Source organism: Papaver somniferum, unplaced genomic scaffold, assembly GCF_003573695.1.
Source record: "Papaver somniferum cultivar HN1 unplaced genomic scaffold, ASM357369v1 unplaced-scaffold_117, whole genome shotgun sequence".
Lineage (NCBI taxonomy): Eukaryota > Viridiplantae > Streptophyta > Magnoliopsida > Ranunculales > Papaveraceae > Papaver > Papaver somniferum.
Genome location: NW_020620714.1, coordinates 7,436,559 through 7,452,213, shown reverse-complemented (window position 1 = coordinate 7,452,213; position 15,655 = coordinate 7,436,559). Strand labels below are relative to the sequence as shown.

Below are 15,655 nucleotides of genomic sequence, written 5' to 3'. Positions count from 1 at the left end.
AAAGATTAAGATGAAGAAATTTGAAGAAGATGAAGATTTGCAGAGGACTCAAAAAACCCAGAAGAGAAGAAGAAATAAAGAAGAAAAGACTCTCTCTCCAAAAGCCTGGTTAATAAATAGACGAAAAAGATGACCGGTTAAATTCGAACGTGCCGGTAAAAAGGGGAGAAAATTAGCACGTGTAGACGGTTACACTGAAATCACGGAGATATGTCGGTAGACAGGAATAAGAAAAGGTGAATGGGTGCGGCAGAATAAATAGAACTTTCTCATATCGCTCTCTCTTTCAAAGAAACGACATGAGAAGAGGCAAAATGTAGATACAGAATACCGTACACCAATCAAGTACGCGAGACAATGATAAAGAGCGAGCGAAGGAAATCGCGTAAAGATTATCCAGAATGACGCATAAGATGACGTCAGCATAATCACGAGTAAAGTATGAATATCGTGCGATGTTATAGAGCACGCGCGAGAAGAACCAGTGTAAGTGTGCGATAATGACGCACGCCAGATCCACAAATAAGGGTTTTATTAGCTGTCATCCACTATGTAAACCCCTATATAAGGGGACCGAGCGACCTTGTATTGAGGAGGATCTTTTGGGAGAGCTTACATAAGGAATTCAGGAGAGAGAAAACTTATTTGTTCTCCAAGTTAAGACTTTCTCATTATTTTGAATCCAAATTGAAGATCTAATGAATGTCCTTATGAATTTTTTTGATAATTACTTGAGTTGTTCTATAGATTTCATTAAGGATGTGGTTGTAGGATTTCCTACAACTACAAAAAACAAGAAAATATTTTGATAAAATATTGGATCAAGGAAATTTTACCTTACCGGAGTGCATACACTACAATGACGAACGATTTGATTTCGGAAGGCCAGCAGCAATAAGCGGTTATATAGTTTGAGATAATGGTGGGTAAGGGCTTTGAACCGGATGTTATCAGCTGCTTTATATTAATTGATGCGTATTGCAAGAACGGTAAGATGGATGAAGCTATACAGTTATTCGAGAAAATGAAACAAAATGGCACTGAGACCAACAACTGATGTTTACAATGCACTATTAGAGGGACTATATTGGGATGGCAGAATAAACACTGCAAAGAGGATTTTTAATGAGATGCAACGTTCTGCAGAGAAGTTTCTTAATGAGAGGGCATTTGCTTCTCATTTTCCAGATGTAGTTACATACATCCTTATATTAAATGGTATTTTCCAGAATGGAAAATGGAGGAGGCAGTAAAATTATTTGAATCCATGGAAAGTCCTGTTGATATTGACATGTACAACATTCTTATTCATGGTTTTTGTCAGGCTGGCAGGTTGGAAAATGCAAGAAAACTTTTTAATCACATTCCAAGAAAAAGATTAGTTCCTAATGTGGTAACATACAACACAATGATCAGAGGTCTATTTTCTAACAAGATGTTCTTGGAAGCTGCCAAATTAATCATCAAAACTGAAGAGGAAGGTTGTTTACCAAATTCTAAAACATATGATACCATCATCAATGGTTTTTTAGGAGGAAAAGAGACAGGAAAGGCATTGCAGTTTCTTCGCAAGATGTATGGAAGACACTTTGCATCAAGTGATTCTACCGTCATCAATGGTGGTTCCGGAGGAAAAGAGACTGGCAACGCATTGCAGAATCTTCGCAATATGCTAAAAAATCTGGAAGAAACTAGAAAAATCTTTTCACCAAGCGATTCTATTATTTATTCTTTGGTAAAAACTCTCTGCAGATGAGCTAAAAAGTCTTTAATTCGTTTTCTTTTCTTTTTTTGTTATTGTGGAGGTAGCTAAATCTCTATAAGCTATGAACACATATTTGAATGAAAATATGGTTTCTTATATATGGTTTCCAATTTTCAAAATATTAAACAATGAATATCATTTTGAAACCATCATCAAGTTTTATTCATCCTTCGTGAGTTACACTCATCCCTTGTATAACTCCCAAGCTGTGACATTCTTCTACTCTTTTATCCTCTTGAACAATAATAATCTCTCACACTATTTTAACCATGCAATAATTTTCTTGTGTCCCACATTCATCTTTTCTTCTTCTGAACTTGAGAGTTCACGATAAGTTTGTATGCTCTAGCATTAGATACACTCAACTATTAAAATGGTCATGGACACTGCGGAAGCCCCAGGTGATAGGCATGAACAGAAATAAAACTGACATATATATAGATGCATGAGGAAATGTAAGGCAATAAAGAACTAGCCAACCAAATATAAACTCAAACAAATCACATAACTGTTCAGACTTTTTTCTGTCGATTATTTATTGGACTCTGATCGAAAGGTATAATGGACTTTGAATATCTCTTATGATTTTCATGTATAAACCCAAGTTTACTTCACAACAGTATCGAAAAGGAGATTACATAATTAATACAAACATGCATATCCAAATTAATGATACAGTCAGCTGGTAAGTCATTAGTCATGTAAAGGTTTGTTCTTCTCGTTCTTCTAACTACATTGGGGATAACATACGATTCCGATTGGATTCTCTTTCGGAATTTTTGTTCCGGATAAAAGACCGTCGGTTTAGGTAAAGATTAGTGTACGTAACACAACCATCCACCATTTTGAATTTAAACTGGAAAAAGAAGTGGAATGGAACATAAAGTGGTGTAACATATCATAATTATCGCTCATAGAACAGAGTTAATAGACATTCTCCCGAAGTAAACGAGATAACAATTAACTGTATGGAAAAACTGAATGTTAAAAACAACTTATAAAGACGGAGCTAGGTTATCAAAAGTCAAACAAAAGGGAATTCATCATCTAGGGGGAACCCGAGATGAGCTTCTGTGCAGCAGCATTGTCTGGGAGTGCTGGAATGGCTCCTTTCCTAGTTGTACAGATTGCGCCACAAGCATTAGCCATTCTTAGAGCTTCTCTCAGTTTGCTTTCGTCTTCCAGAATTGAAGAATCTTTTGCAGCAGAGCAAAGTAATGAGCCAACAAAAGCATCACCAGCTCCTGTAGTATCCACGGTGTTTACCGAGAATCCTTCCACGGCTCCCCTGAAGTGCTTTGTGAAGTATCTGCACCCTTTCTCACCGTCAGTTACTAACAGCAATTTCAAACCGTCGTACCAGAGTGACAAAACGTTCTTCTCATCTGCCGCATCTCCTTGGGTTAAGAATTCTACCTCGTCGTCGCTGACCTTGATAACATCAGCGCTAGACCATATGCTCTTGATACCCTCACGACAAGCTTCAGCAGAAGGCCAGAGTGGTTCCCTTACATTAGGATCATAAGAAAGTAAAGCACCAGCCTCCCTCGCAGCTTTCATGGCAGCCATGTGTGCGGATCGACATGGTTCGGTGATCAAGCTAATAGAACCATAGTGAAAGATTTTAGCTTGTTTGATCAAACCCATGTTAAGATCAGAATATTTCAGCATCATGTCAGCGCTCGGGTTTCTGTAGAACATGAACTCCCTTTCACCATCTTTCTTCAATGTTACAAAGCAAGTGCTGTTCTCGCGCGTCCTTATCAAAGCAAACACCTTCACTGTTCACCCCATTCTCTTTTAACACATCAACCAGCATATGTCCAAATTCATCTGCTCCAAACTTGCCAATGAAAGCAGAAGAACCACCAAGCTTAGTAATAGCGCAAGCAACATTGGCAGGAGCTCCACCGGGAGCCTTGAGAAAACCAGCTGATTCAGCTAGTGATACACCGGATTCGTTTGGCACGAAATCAATTAACATCTCACCAAAACACACAATCTCTGACGATGATGACTTCGACATGTTTTTTTATCTTCAGAGAATTTGATCTGAGATTATTATAGAGCGATAAAAAGAATAGCTAGCTAGCGACGAAAGACAAGAAAATTCAAAGTGATTAAGAATGATATGATCGGAGGATGGGCTTAGGGGTTTATTTATAGGGATAAACATATCCGAGATAGATAAGAGTTAGAATTAGTCCATTCAACCTATTCCTATTAGGATTCTATAAGAAAAAAAATCCTATCGTGTATGGATTGACACTGATCTTTTTCGTCAGCTGATCACTTCGTTTTGAAACTTTGGAATAGCCGATGATCAAAAGCAACAGTTGGATCTAGCAGCATATTTCAAGCATCCACGAAAAACAATGGTTTGCTTTTGATTCCTGGTGATCCATGCCTCGAACAGAATTCTCTACCAAGAAAACCTTTTCTAATTTTGGTAAATTATTTTGTCCAGGACTTAAAACATAGTCCCGCATCCGAAATTAAAAAATTGAGGGTCTAGTATATTATCAATCGGTGACACTATTCTGTCAACCTACCGGCAGCGGAATGAGTTGGTTCCAGAAAGGCTAAGCCTGAGATAGGCCATGCCAACGCACTGCGCATCAATGCAGCACAGGCGGCCGAAGGTGGTAGCCCTCCTTGGTCTCTTGGCCGGCCTGAGATGGTGGCCTCCTTCATTGCAGCGCAATGCGCACCAGCCCAACGCAGAGGTTAGCCGGATAGCCAAGTATACACCATACCTTGCTGATTGGTTTTTGTTCCTCGTGCCTTTTTTCCCTTAATAAATTGCTGCTGCAACTACAACTACCCCTCTTCCACCAGCACTCCAACTAAATTTCTAATCTTTGATCATCATCCCAACATATATTCACTCAACTGCTTCCCAATTAAATAAGATTTAATTCCATTGCACTCATTAATTCTCTGCTGGATATCTTACTCTTAATCTTCCTCTTATCATTTTCTTTTTCGTGAATTCTTTGAATTCTTCTCATGAGACTTACATTTCTTCTTTGTTGTTATGAGTTTGAAATTCTAGAGAGATTTAGAAATTCTGGTGTAAGTTGATATGAGTTTGCAATTAGGTATTATAGAGAGAGGAAATAATAGTCGTTGGATACGGGACTGATAAGCATTGATCTTACTATCGAGTGACAGCTTGACTATCTCTGGCGAGTTAATGACCACCGAGCGATGTGTTGACCATCGACCGACCGAGACTCTATCGCTAGCTGGAAACTCCGTCGTGTATGTCTATATGCCAGGGAAAACATTTGGCACATGAATTTGGCAGTTTGGCATACCCATAGTAGGTGCATATATGCCAAATATTATGGTTTGGCATGTGCATTGGAATAGGCCTTTTACACCTCTAGAGACTAAGTGGTAACAGCAAGAAGAAGAAATTTTCAATAAGAATCATTCGGACAGAAGAGTTCTTTTAATAAGGACTACCAACAACGCACACGCGATGCGAGTTTCCGTTCTGTTTCAACTACAAATTTTTCATTCGACAATTTTTTGAATTGTAAATATGCGTTTACATGCAGAAAGCTGTTGGTCAGTATTTATTCAAATTCTCTTACTGGGGTGACCATTATATTAAAGAAACTGGAAAATATTCAGCCACTCGGAAACAAAATGTATGAAACATGGATAACATAATCGATCCTTTCACATGCTAGAAGTGCAACTTACTGACAAGAAATGGTCCATCCATCCCTCCCTGTCATCAGATACTAAGCATATTGGTAATTAGAGTGAGTAGGTCGCTCTGTCAGCAAGAACTCTCCTTTATAGAATCAATATAAATTATATAATCAGTTGGTTCAAAACTTAAAACTCCAAATCTTCACTTTCTCGCTCTGACTCTCTAGTTTCAAAACCTCTATTCTTTCATAAATAATTCACTCAGGGATTCACAGATCTAAAATTAGTGATCTTGGGAGTATGTAATCGGTTTGTGGGCTATTATCTGATCTAATCATATATCATTTCAATGGCTGGAACCGGAAGAACTGTAGGAATAGATCTAGGGACAATATATTATCCATGTGTTGCAGTTTGGGATAGGTTGCTTTTAATGATACTGACCGTATGATCGGCGCTGCTGCTAAGAATCATGCTGCTGTTAATCCTACGAACACCATTATTGGTAAGCTTTTCTTTTTCTTTTTTCAAGTTGTTTTTATTAAAGAGGGATTGATTATAATAATTTCATGATCATATATAGTGGGTTTTCTTTGATTTAGCATCATGTCTACCTCTTGATTGCAATATGGACCTAACCAAGTTCGGTTATACGTTTCAATTATCACTGTATACGTCATTGTATAGGGATTGATTATATTAACAAGTACAAGCTTTTGTGTTACTGAATAGGTCACACGGTAGTGTGCATGTTTGCATGAAGTGTCGAACGGGGTGTCTTTTGTTTTTAAACTCCATTAGGTCACAGTTAGACCAGTAGTTGGTAGTCACCAATACTTTTAACATTTAGTATCTATTATAAATTACAACCTACTGAAATGAACGTAAAAATTCACGACCCAGAATCAATTCTCTTAAATTCAAAGAAAAACAAGAAAAGAGATATAGAAGACTAGTTTGATAGAGGATTAAAGACATGTCCCATGAAAAACACAGCACCACTTTTCTCCTCTCTGATTATGAACATGAATGGATGATCCGCTACGAAATCGACCATAGGAGGAGGGGGAGTTGGAGAACATATGGCAGAACCAATATCCCAAATGACAGCAGCCGAAGCAGCAGCTTCGGTTCCAACCTCATCAAGTTCAACAAAACACTTGCGATAAACGTTTGAAACGTGAAGCTTACTATGAATATTCTGAGTCAGATCTTCCTCATTACCATCAACTTGAAACATACTAACAGTATCAGCAGTATTCAACATCCCAGTCAGCTTGTTGAAATGAAGGTTTAAGGGCTAGGGAGGAGGCTGACCCAAATACCACCGACGAAAGAGAGTTTCGGACCTTGAGGTTCAGGTCCAATTCGTGTTTCGTCCAACATCTCAATGAGTTGTCCGCCCAACATCTCAATGAGTAGAATTTATTGTGTCGAGGAGTTTAGGTCCGGAGGTATGTGTTTCGCCCAACAACATGTGGACGAGTTGAGAATGACTAGAATATATTATGTCGATGCTTTCACAGTTGAGGAACCCTAATATCTCTTTTAGGGTTTCACCACTTGCTCCACGAGATAATAACCCAAGAGCAGTGTGAATACAGGATTGCCATTCTTCTTCGATTCGCTTAACCACAAGTCTTTGACGAGTTTCATGCAAGGATTTCTGTTCTTGGATTCATTGACACTGATCTTTTTCGGTAGCTGATCACTTTGTTTTGCATCTTTTGAGTAGCGGAAACTCGATGATGTAAAGCAACAGTTGGCTCTAGCAGCATATTTGACGAAGCATCGACTAAAGCAAGAAAAACAAGGGTTTGCTTTTGATTCCTGCCTAGTGATCCATGCCTCAAACAGAATTCTCTACTAAGAAAACCTTTTCTAATTTTGGTAAATTATTACTCGTCTTATTAAAACATAGTCCCACATCTGAAATTAAAAATTTGAGGATCTCCTATATTATCAATCGGTCATACCATTCTTTCAACTAACCGGCAGCGGAATGAGTTGGTTCCAGAAAGGCTAAGCCTGAGCTAGGGCCATGCCAACAATGCAATGCGCATCAATGTTGCACAGGCGGCCGAAGGTGGTAGCCCTCCCTGGTCTCTTGGCCGGCCCTCTTCTTTTTATCACTTTCTTTTTCGTGAATTCTTCTCATGAGACTTACATTTCTGCTTTGTTGTTTCTGTAACTTTCTTCTCTTGAACCTCTTCTATCATCTCTTGTGCTTCCTCCTCCCCACAAGCCATGATATATAAAATCAATTAAATTAGTTTCATGCTAAAATCAACGAATTTGTCATACTTTGGATCTTTCACTATTTTGTCTTCAGGGATAAGGTCTGGTGTACCATAATCATCCACGGACGCCATTTTTACTCAGGTTAGTAGACTCTACAAAGGAAGATAGATAACTCACCTAAAATGTACGAGACTGAAGTGCTTATGATAGGGTATTCTTTGGCCCTTTATCTTGGGCCAAGATTTGTAGGCGGTTTAAGATGAACGACGGGAGCCACTGCTTTTTTTTCGGGAACCATTGTTTTTTTTTTTTTTTTTTTTTTTTTTTGGGGATAAGGGATATAAACTGTTGTTAATAAACTTTTGATGCATACAAAATGATTTGCCTCGCTAGGGTGTGTTTTTAAGGGATATCCAAGAATTGATAAATTACTTAATTACCTTTGATTAATTTGTTTATTTAGTTATTTAATTTGTCTCTATTTTTTATTTCGTTGGAAAAAGAATCTTATTAGAAGAAGCTAGTTGGAATCCAATAATTTAAGCTAAGCTCCAACAACATATTAATACATTAGGTGAACATGTTTTCGTGTGCCTAACAACGAGTCTCACGAGGAACCACCAAGAAAGTCGAAGCCGATTGGGGATGGATATTTAACCTTTTACTGTTTTTTACTCTTTGCGATCACAGTATTTATAGTATCTACAATCGTGAACTAGAATTGTTGAACCCCGTTCCTGATGCAAGCTTAGGGGTGAGTTTGAAAGATAACACATTAAGTTTATGCATTTCTGAACTCAAAGAGGCACTATTCATTTGTAAGCCTAGTTAAAATTGGATTTTTTTTTGCGGTTAATGGTTTAGCATTATACATGTGTGTTTCTGAGTTCGAAGAGACATATTCGTTTTTAAGCAGCGGCATCAAGCCGTCTGCCATTACTCCGAGTTAAACTTTTTACGAGGAGTTTCTATACCTAAAAAAAACCAGGTAAATGAAATCATGCTTAGAAGCTTAACCTTAATTAGTATTCGTGTTCAGGGTGTTCCATCTCGGACTACCCACTCCACGATATATGCGCTACACTATATGCACCACTAGTTCATTAACAAAACGGTAAATACCTACGACCAAACTACTAAAAAGCAGAATCACAAAAAAATGACCTTTTTTTAAAGATTGCTAAGAAAATAACTTAAGCATATCAACCGTATAAAACAAACCCTACATTAGTCGATTTCCTAGATTTTTATTTCAACACCAGCTTCAACATGCTGGTGCATCTGAAGGATGGGACTGCATACAATTACTAACTGATGCTTCTGCATGTTAATATTTTCTACGTCACTTAGGTCCTTGCAATCCAGTCATTGAATGACACTGTTGATTACATCCTCACTCTTCTTCTTTAGGTCTAATGCTAGCCCCCCTCCTATATTATAGATCATGTGCTTCGTGTTATATGTGTAACTCCCAAAGCAGTTCCTCGAATTCAGCTTCTTCGTATTTTACAAATCTTCTGACTTGTATTTCTATGCCTCTCGAAACAACCTCTCAATCTCAGCCTTCGACAACCTCTTGGTCAAATTTATCTTACTTTGAATAATCTTCTCGTTTTGAGCGGTTAATGTCTTTGTTAATTCATCAAGCTGATTCCTTAACATAAGAAGAGAGTGCTCTTAGTTATCACAAATTTTCTGGAGAACAAGATATGGATGCAAAAACTTGCTTCTTTCTTTAAGAAAGACCGCTTTTCCATGAATAGACCTTGATTCTCATCTGACAAAGTTTGATGTCTTAAATCAGCACTATATAACAATTTAGATAGACGGGAAACCTGGGAACCCAATGTCTCACACTATTGAGTTAAATGGACATTCTCATTTGTTAAATTTTCAATATGGTCAAGCGAATACGAATGCTCGTTATGTAACTGGTTTATTTGGTTCAGCAACTTCTCATTGTCAGCGCGAGCATCTTCAACGGCAAATTGAAGATCATATCTCTCCATAACGTGTTTCTGATTTAAATCTTAATGTGCGAACGAGGAAATTCAAAAAAAAATGGAACAAAAAAGATAAATTACTTATAAAGGGGATGTAGGAGTGAAGAGAATTGCACCTCTATGTTCTTGATTCTTTATGCGAACACTTTCGCATTCTAGAGTTACAATTTGGAGTTCCCCTTTTAGATTATTAACTTCTTTCTCTAAAGAGAGTTGCAACGCAGAATTGTTAGATTGAAAATATCCCTCAGCCAAGATCATCAGGCGGTGAGATTCCTGAAAGAGAAACAAGATAAGTGTGAATAAAAAAAAATATATGTGCAAGAACATTCACCGAGAGATCAAGAGCGATATGGACGCTTGGGTCGATAAGAGAGAAGATCTCGCTTCTTGTTTCTTTGTTTGGTGGAAAACCGCACAATAACCTACTCAGAGCATCACAGATGCGAAGTTTAAAGGGGTTGGTAATGGACGACTGAGCAGCATTGATAATATTAGATAAAGCTTGAGAAGCGGGATCTACTCCCTCAAAGACTCCCTATCAACAGAGATGGACTCCAACGAAATGGAGGTGAATTTAGAAGAAGAAGGAACATAAGTAGAGGAAGCGATACTCATAAATGCAGGGGAAGTAATATTCTCTATAGGAATAACATTTTCCACAGGTGCGATGTTCTCTACAGAAGTGGGAATGTTCACAAACAATGTAATATTCACAAAGGTAGAGACAGACTGATTCACTGATGGTGCGGTCACAGTTGAAGGAGCAAAAATTTCCTTCACCGCATGATCAGCTGACACATCATCCTTAGCAGCAAAAACTTCGTTTGGAAAAGCAGTTATATCCACAGAAAAAGAGGCAATCAAGCCTTGTGTAGGAGTATCAATATTAACGCGAGAAGGGACCTCGACTTCCTTACGGTCAAATTCAGGAATGATGAGACCCTTATTGAGCGTTGGGGCTTTGCGAACTCTTTTAATCTTCAACTTTTTACCGCCAACCATCTCGACTCGGAATCCTGCGAATAAAAATGCAGATAAGAAACAGAGGCAACAATATTGTTTCATAAAGGAAACAATATTTCTTACTCATTTTTTATGCGATGATTTCCTCTTGAGAGATTCTTTGTCTTTCAGACTTGAAGAACAATTAGGGTTGGGAATTATAAATTTGGTATGGCCTGAGGAAGAACTTTTGCTGAAACAGAACCAGTATGGGAATTAATATAACAACAGATTAGCACGATGATTTAACAGAAAGAGATCGAGATGAGATCAGTTTCAGCAGAATCAGAAAGAGAGATAAGATGAGTAAAATCAAATCAAACCTTTGATGAGAATCCATAGAAACAGCAGCAAAAGCAAATTGAGATCTCAAAAGATTAAGATGAAGAAATTTGAAGAAGATGAAGATTTACAGAGGACTCAAAAAACCCAGAAGAGAAGACGAAATAAAGAAGAAAAGACTCTCTCTCCAAAAGCCTGGTTAATAAATAGACGAAAAAGATGACCGGTTAAATTCGAACGTGCCGGTAAAAAGGGGAGAAAATTAGCACGTGTAGACGGTTACACTGAAATCACGGAGATATGTCGGTAGACAGGAATAAGAAAAGGTGGATGGGTGCGGCAGAATAAATAGAACTTTCTCATATCGCTCTCTCTTTCAAAGAAACGACATGAGAAGAGGCAAAATGTAGATACAGAATACCGTACACCAATCAAGTACGCGAGACAATGATAAAGAGCGAGCGAAGGAAATCGCGTAAAGATTATCCAGAATGACGCATAAGATGACGTTAGCATAATCACGAGTAAAATATGAATATCGTGCGATGTTATAGAGCACGCGCGAGAAGAACCAGTGTAAGTGTGCGATAATGACGCACGCCAGATCCGCAAATAAGAGCTTTATTAGCTGTCATCCACTATGTAAACCCCTATATAAGGGGACCGAGCGACCTTGTATTGAGGAGGATCTTTTGGGAGAGCTTACATAAGGAATTCAGGAGAGAGAAAACTTATTTGTTCTCCAAGTTAAGACTTTCTCATTATTTTGAATCCAAATTGAAGATCTAATGAATGTTCTTATGAATTTTTTTGATAATTACTTGAGTTGTTCTATAGATTTCATTAAGGATGTGGTTGTAGGATTTCCTACAACTACAAAAAACAAGAAAATATTTTGATAAAATATTGGATCAAGGAAATTTTACCTTACCGGAGTGCATACACTACAATGACGAACGATTTGATTTCGGAAGGCCAGCAGCAATAAGCGGTTATATAGTTTGAGATAATGGTGGGTAAGGGCTTTGAACCGGATGTTATCAGCTGCTTTATATTAATTGATGCGTATTGCAAGAGCGGTAAGATGGATGAAGCTATACAGTTATTCGAGAAAATGAAACAAAATGGCACTGAGACCAACAACTGATGTTTACAATGCACTATTAGAGGGACTATATTGGGATGGCAGAATAAACACTGCAAAGAGGATTTTTAATGAGATGCAACGTTCTGCAGAGAAGTTTCTTAATGAGAGGGCATTTGCTTCTCATTTTCCAGATGTAGTTACATACATCCTTATATTAAATGGTATTTTCCAGAATGGGAAAATGGAGGAGGGGGCAAGTAAAATTATTTGAATCCATGGAAAGTCCTGTGATATTGACATGTACAACATTCTTATTCATGGTTTTTGTCAGGCTGGCAGGTTGGAAAATGCAAGAAAACTTTTTAATCACATTCCAAGAAAAAGATTAGTTCCTAATGTGGTAACATACAACACAATGATCAGAGGTCTATTTTCTAACAAGATGTTCTTGGAAGCTGCCAAATTAATCATCAAAACTGAAGAGGAAGGTTGTTTACCAAATCTAAACATATGATACCATCAATGGTTTTTTAGGAGGAAAAGAGACAGGAAAGGCATTGCAGTTTCTTCGGCAAGATGTATGGAAGACACTTGCATCAAGTGATTCTACCGTCATCAATGGTGGTTCGGAGGAAAAGAGACTGGCAACGCATTGCAGAATCTTCGCAATATGCTAAAAATCTGGAAGAAACTAGAAAAATCTTTTCACAAAGCGATTCTATTATTTATTCTTTGGTAAAAACTTTCTCTGCAGATGAGCTAAAAAGTCTTTAATTCGTTTTCTTTTCTTTTTTTGTTATTGTGGAGGTAGCTAAATCTCTATAAGCTATGAACACATATTTGAATGAAAATATGGTTTCTTATATATGGTTTCCAATTTTCAAAATATTAAACAATGAATATCATTTTGAAACCATCATCAAGTTTTATTCATCCTTCGTGAGTTACACTCATCCCTTGTATAACTCCCAAGCTGTGACATTCTTCTACTCTTTTATCCTCTTGAACAATAATAATCTCTCACACTATTTTAACCATGCAATAATTTTCTTGTGTCCCACATTCATCTTTTCTTCTTCTGAACTTGAGAGTTCACGATAAGTTTGTATGCTCTAGCATTAGATACACTCAACTATTAAAATGGTCATGGACACTGCGGAAGCCCCAGGTGATAGGCATGAACAGAAATAAAACTGACATATATATAGATGCATGAGGAAATGTAAGGCAATAAAGAACTAGCCAACCAAATATAAACTCAAACAAATCACATAACTGTTCAGACTTTTTTCTGTCGATTATTTATTGGCCTCTGATCGAAAGGTATAATGGACTTTGAATATCTCTTATGATTTTCATGTATAAACCCAAGTTTACTTCACAACAGTATCGAAAAGGAGATTACATAATTAATACAAACATGCATATCCAAATTAATGATACAGTCAGCTGGTAAGTCATTAGTCATGTAAAGGTTTGTTCTTCTCGTTCTTCTAACTACATTGGGGATAACATACGATTCCGATTGGATTCTCTTTCGGAATTTTTGTTCCGGATAAAAGACCGTCGGTTTAGGTAAAGATTAGTGTACGTAACACAACCATCCACCATTTTGAATTTAAACTGGAAAAAGAAGTGGAATGGAACATAAAGTGGTGTAACATATCATAATTATCGCTCATAGAACAGAGTTAATAGACATTCTCCCGAAGTAAACGAGATAACAATTAACTGTATGGAAAAACTGAATGTTAAAAACAACTTATAAAGACGGAGCTAGGTTATCAAAAGTCAAACAAAAGGGAATTCATCATCTAGGGGGAACCCGAGATGAGCTTCTGTGCAGCAGCATTGTCTGGGAGTGCTGGAATGGCTCCTTTCCTAGTTGTACAGATTGCGCCACAAGCATTAGCCATTCTTAGAGCTTCTCTCAGTTTGCTTTCGTCTTCCAGAATTGAAGAATCTTTTGCAGCAGAGCAAAGTAATGAGCCAACAAAAGCATCACCAGCTCCTGTAGTATCCACGGTGTTTACCGAGAATCCTTCCACGGCTCCCCTGAAGTGCTTTGTGAAGTATCTGCACCCTTTCTCACCGTCAGTTACTAACAGCAATTTCAAACCGTCGTACCAGAGTGACAAAACGTTCTTCTCATCTGCCGCATCTCCTTGGGTTAAGAATTCTACCTCGTCGTCGCTGACCTTGATAACATCAGCGCTAGACCATATGCTCTTGATACCCTCACGACAAGCTTCAGCAGAAGGCCAGAGTGGTTCCCTTACATTAGGATCATAAGAAAGTAAAGCACCAGCCTCCCTCGCAGCTTTCATGGCAGCCATGTGTGCGGATCGACATGGTTCGGTGATCAAGCTAATAGAACCATAGTGAAAGATTTTAGCTTGTTTGATCAAACCCATGTTAAGATCAGAATATTTCAGCATCATGTCAGCGCTCGGGTTTCTGTAGAACATGAACTCCCTTTCACCATCTTTCTTCAATGTTACAAAAGCAAGTGCTGTTCTCGCGTCCTTATCAAAGCAAACACCTTCACTGTTCACCCCATTCTCTTTTAACACATCAACCAGCATATGTCCAAATTCATCTGCTCCAAACTTGCCAATGAAAGCAGAAGAACCACCAAGCTTAGTAATAGCGCAAGCAACATTGGCAGGAGCTCCACCGGGAGCCTTGAGAAAACCAGCTGATTCAGCTAGTGATACACCGGATTCGTTTGGCACGAAATCAATTAACATCTCACCAAAACACACAATCTCTGACGATGATGACTTCGACATGTTTTTTTATCTTCAGAGAATTTGATCTGAGATTATTAATGAGCGATAAAAAGAATAGCTAGCTAGCCACGAAAGACAAGAAAATTCAAAGTGATTAAGAATGATATGATCGGAGGATGGGCCTAGGGGTTTATTTATAGGGATAAACATATCCGAGATAGATAAGAGTTAGAATTAGTCCATTCAACCTATTCCTATTAGGATTCTATAAGAAAAAAAATCCTATCGTGTATGGATTGACACTGATCTTTTTCGTTAGCTGATCACTTCGTTTTGAAACTTTGGAATAGCCGATGATCAAAAGCAACAGTTGGATCTAGCAGCATATTTCAAGCATCCACGAAAAACAATGGTTTGCTTTTGATTCCTGGTGATCCATGCCTCGAACAGAATTCTCTACCAAGAAAACCTTTTCTAATTTTGGTAAATTATTTTGTCCAGGACTTAAAACATAGTCCCGCATCCGAAATTAAAAAATTGAGGGTCTAGTATATTATCAATCGGTGACACTATTCTGTCAACCTACCGGCAGCGGAATGAGTTGGTTCCAGAAAGGCTAAGCCTGAGATAGGCCATGCCAACGCACTGCGCATCAATGCAGCACAGGCGGCCGAAGGTGGTAGCCCTCCTTGGTCTCTTGGCCGGCCTGAGATGGTGGCCTCCTTCATTGCAGCGCAATGCGCACCAGCCCAACGCAGAGGTTAGCCGGATAGCCAAGTATACACCATACCTTGCTGGTTGGTTTTTGTTCCTCGTGCCTTTTTCCCTTAATAAATTGCTGCTGCAACAACAACTACCCCTCTTCCACCAGCAC

General features: G+C 38.2%; 3 protein-coding genes and 1 pseudogene across 3 annotated transcripts; 2 read left to right on the top strand and 2 right to left on the bottom strand.

The window, feature by feature from the left end:
• Positions 1-1,034: 1,034 nt before the first annotated feature.
• Positions 1,035-1,756, top strand: LOC113329753 (pentatricopeptide repeat-containing protein At1g62930, chloroplastic-like). The gene is made up of 2 exons (XM_026576589.1): positions 1,035-1,190; positions 1,325-1,756. The coding sequence occupies exons 1-2, from the start codon at positions 1,035-1,037 to the stop codon at positions 1,754-1,756; spliced, it is 588 nt and encodes a 195-aa protein (XP_026432374.1).
• Positions 1,757-2,812: 1,056 nt separating this feature from the next.
• Positions 2,813-3,791, bottom strand: LOC113329456 (annotated as a pseudogene).
• An 8,295-nt stretch (positions 3,792-12,086) lies between these two features.
• LOC113329752 (pentatricopeptide repeat-containing protein At5g41170, mitochondrial-like) lies at positions 12,087-12,726 on the top strand. The gene is made up of 3 exons (XM_026576588.1): positions 12,087-12,302; positions 12,381-12,474; positions 12,584-12,726. Exons 1-3 carry the CDS (start codon positions 12,087-12,089, stop codon positions 12,724-12,726), a joined length of 453 nt encoding a protein of 150 aa, XP_026432373.1.
• Positions 12,727-13,863: 1,137 nt separating this feature from the next.
• LOC113329451 (fructokinase-2-like) lies at positions 13,864-14,841 on the bottom strand. Its single transcript, XM_026576323.1, has one exon. The coding sequence runs from the start codon at positions 14,839-14,841 to the stop codon at positions 13,864-13,866; it is 978 nt and encodes a 325-aa protein (XP_026432108.1).
• Between the last annotated feature and the right edge of the window lie 814 nt (positions 14,842-15,655).

What these genes read in the sequence shown, in the direction of transcription:
- LOC113329753 (XM_026576589.1), top strand. Translation starts at nt 1,035, where the DNA reads ATGGCACTGAGACCAACAACTGATGTTTACAATGCACTATTAGAGGGA. An exon ending in TTGCTTCTCATTTTCCAGAT is followed by an intron (nt 1,191 to 1,324) that starts GTAGTTACATAC and finishes GGTTTTTGTCAG; the next exon opens with GCTGGCAGGTTGGAAAATGC.
- LOC113329451 (XM_026576323.1), bottom strand. Translation starts at nt 14,841, where the DNA reads ATGTCGAAGTCATCATCGTCAGAGATTGTGTGTTTTGGTGAGATGTTA.
- LOC113329752 (XM_026576588.1), top strand. Translation starts at nt 12,087, where the DNA reads ATGGCACTGAGACCAACAACTGATGTTTACAATGCACTATTAGAGGGA. An exon ending in ATGGGAAAATGGAGGAGGGG is followed by an intron (nt 12,303 to 12,380) that starts GCAAGTAAAATT and finishes GGTTTTTGTCAG; the next exon opens with GCTGGCAGGTTGGAAAATGC. An exon ending in ATACAACACAATGATCAGAG is followed by an intron (nt 12,475 to 12,583) that starts GTCTATTTTCTA and finishes ATGGTTTTTTAG; the next exon opens with GAGGAAAAGAGACAGGAAAG.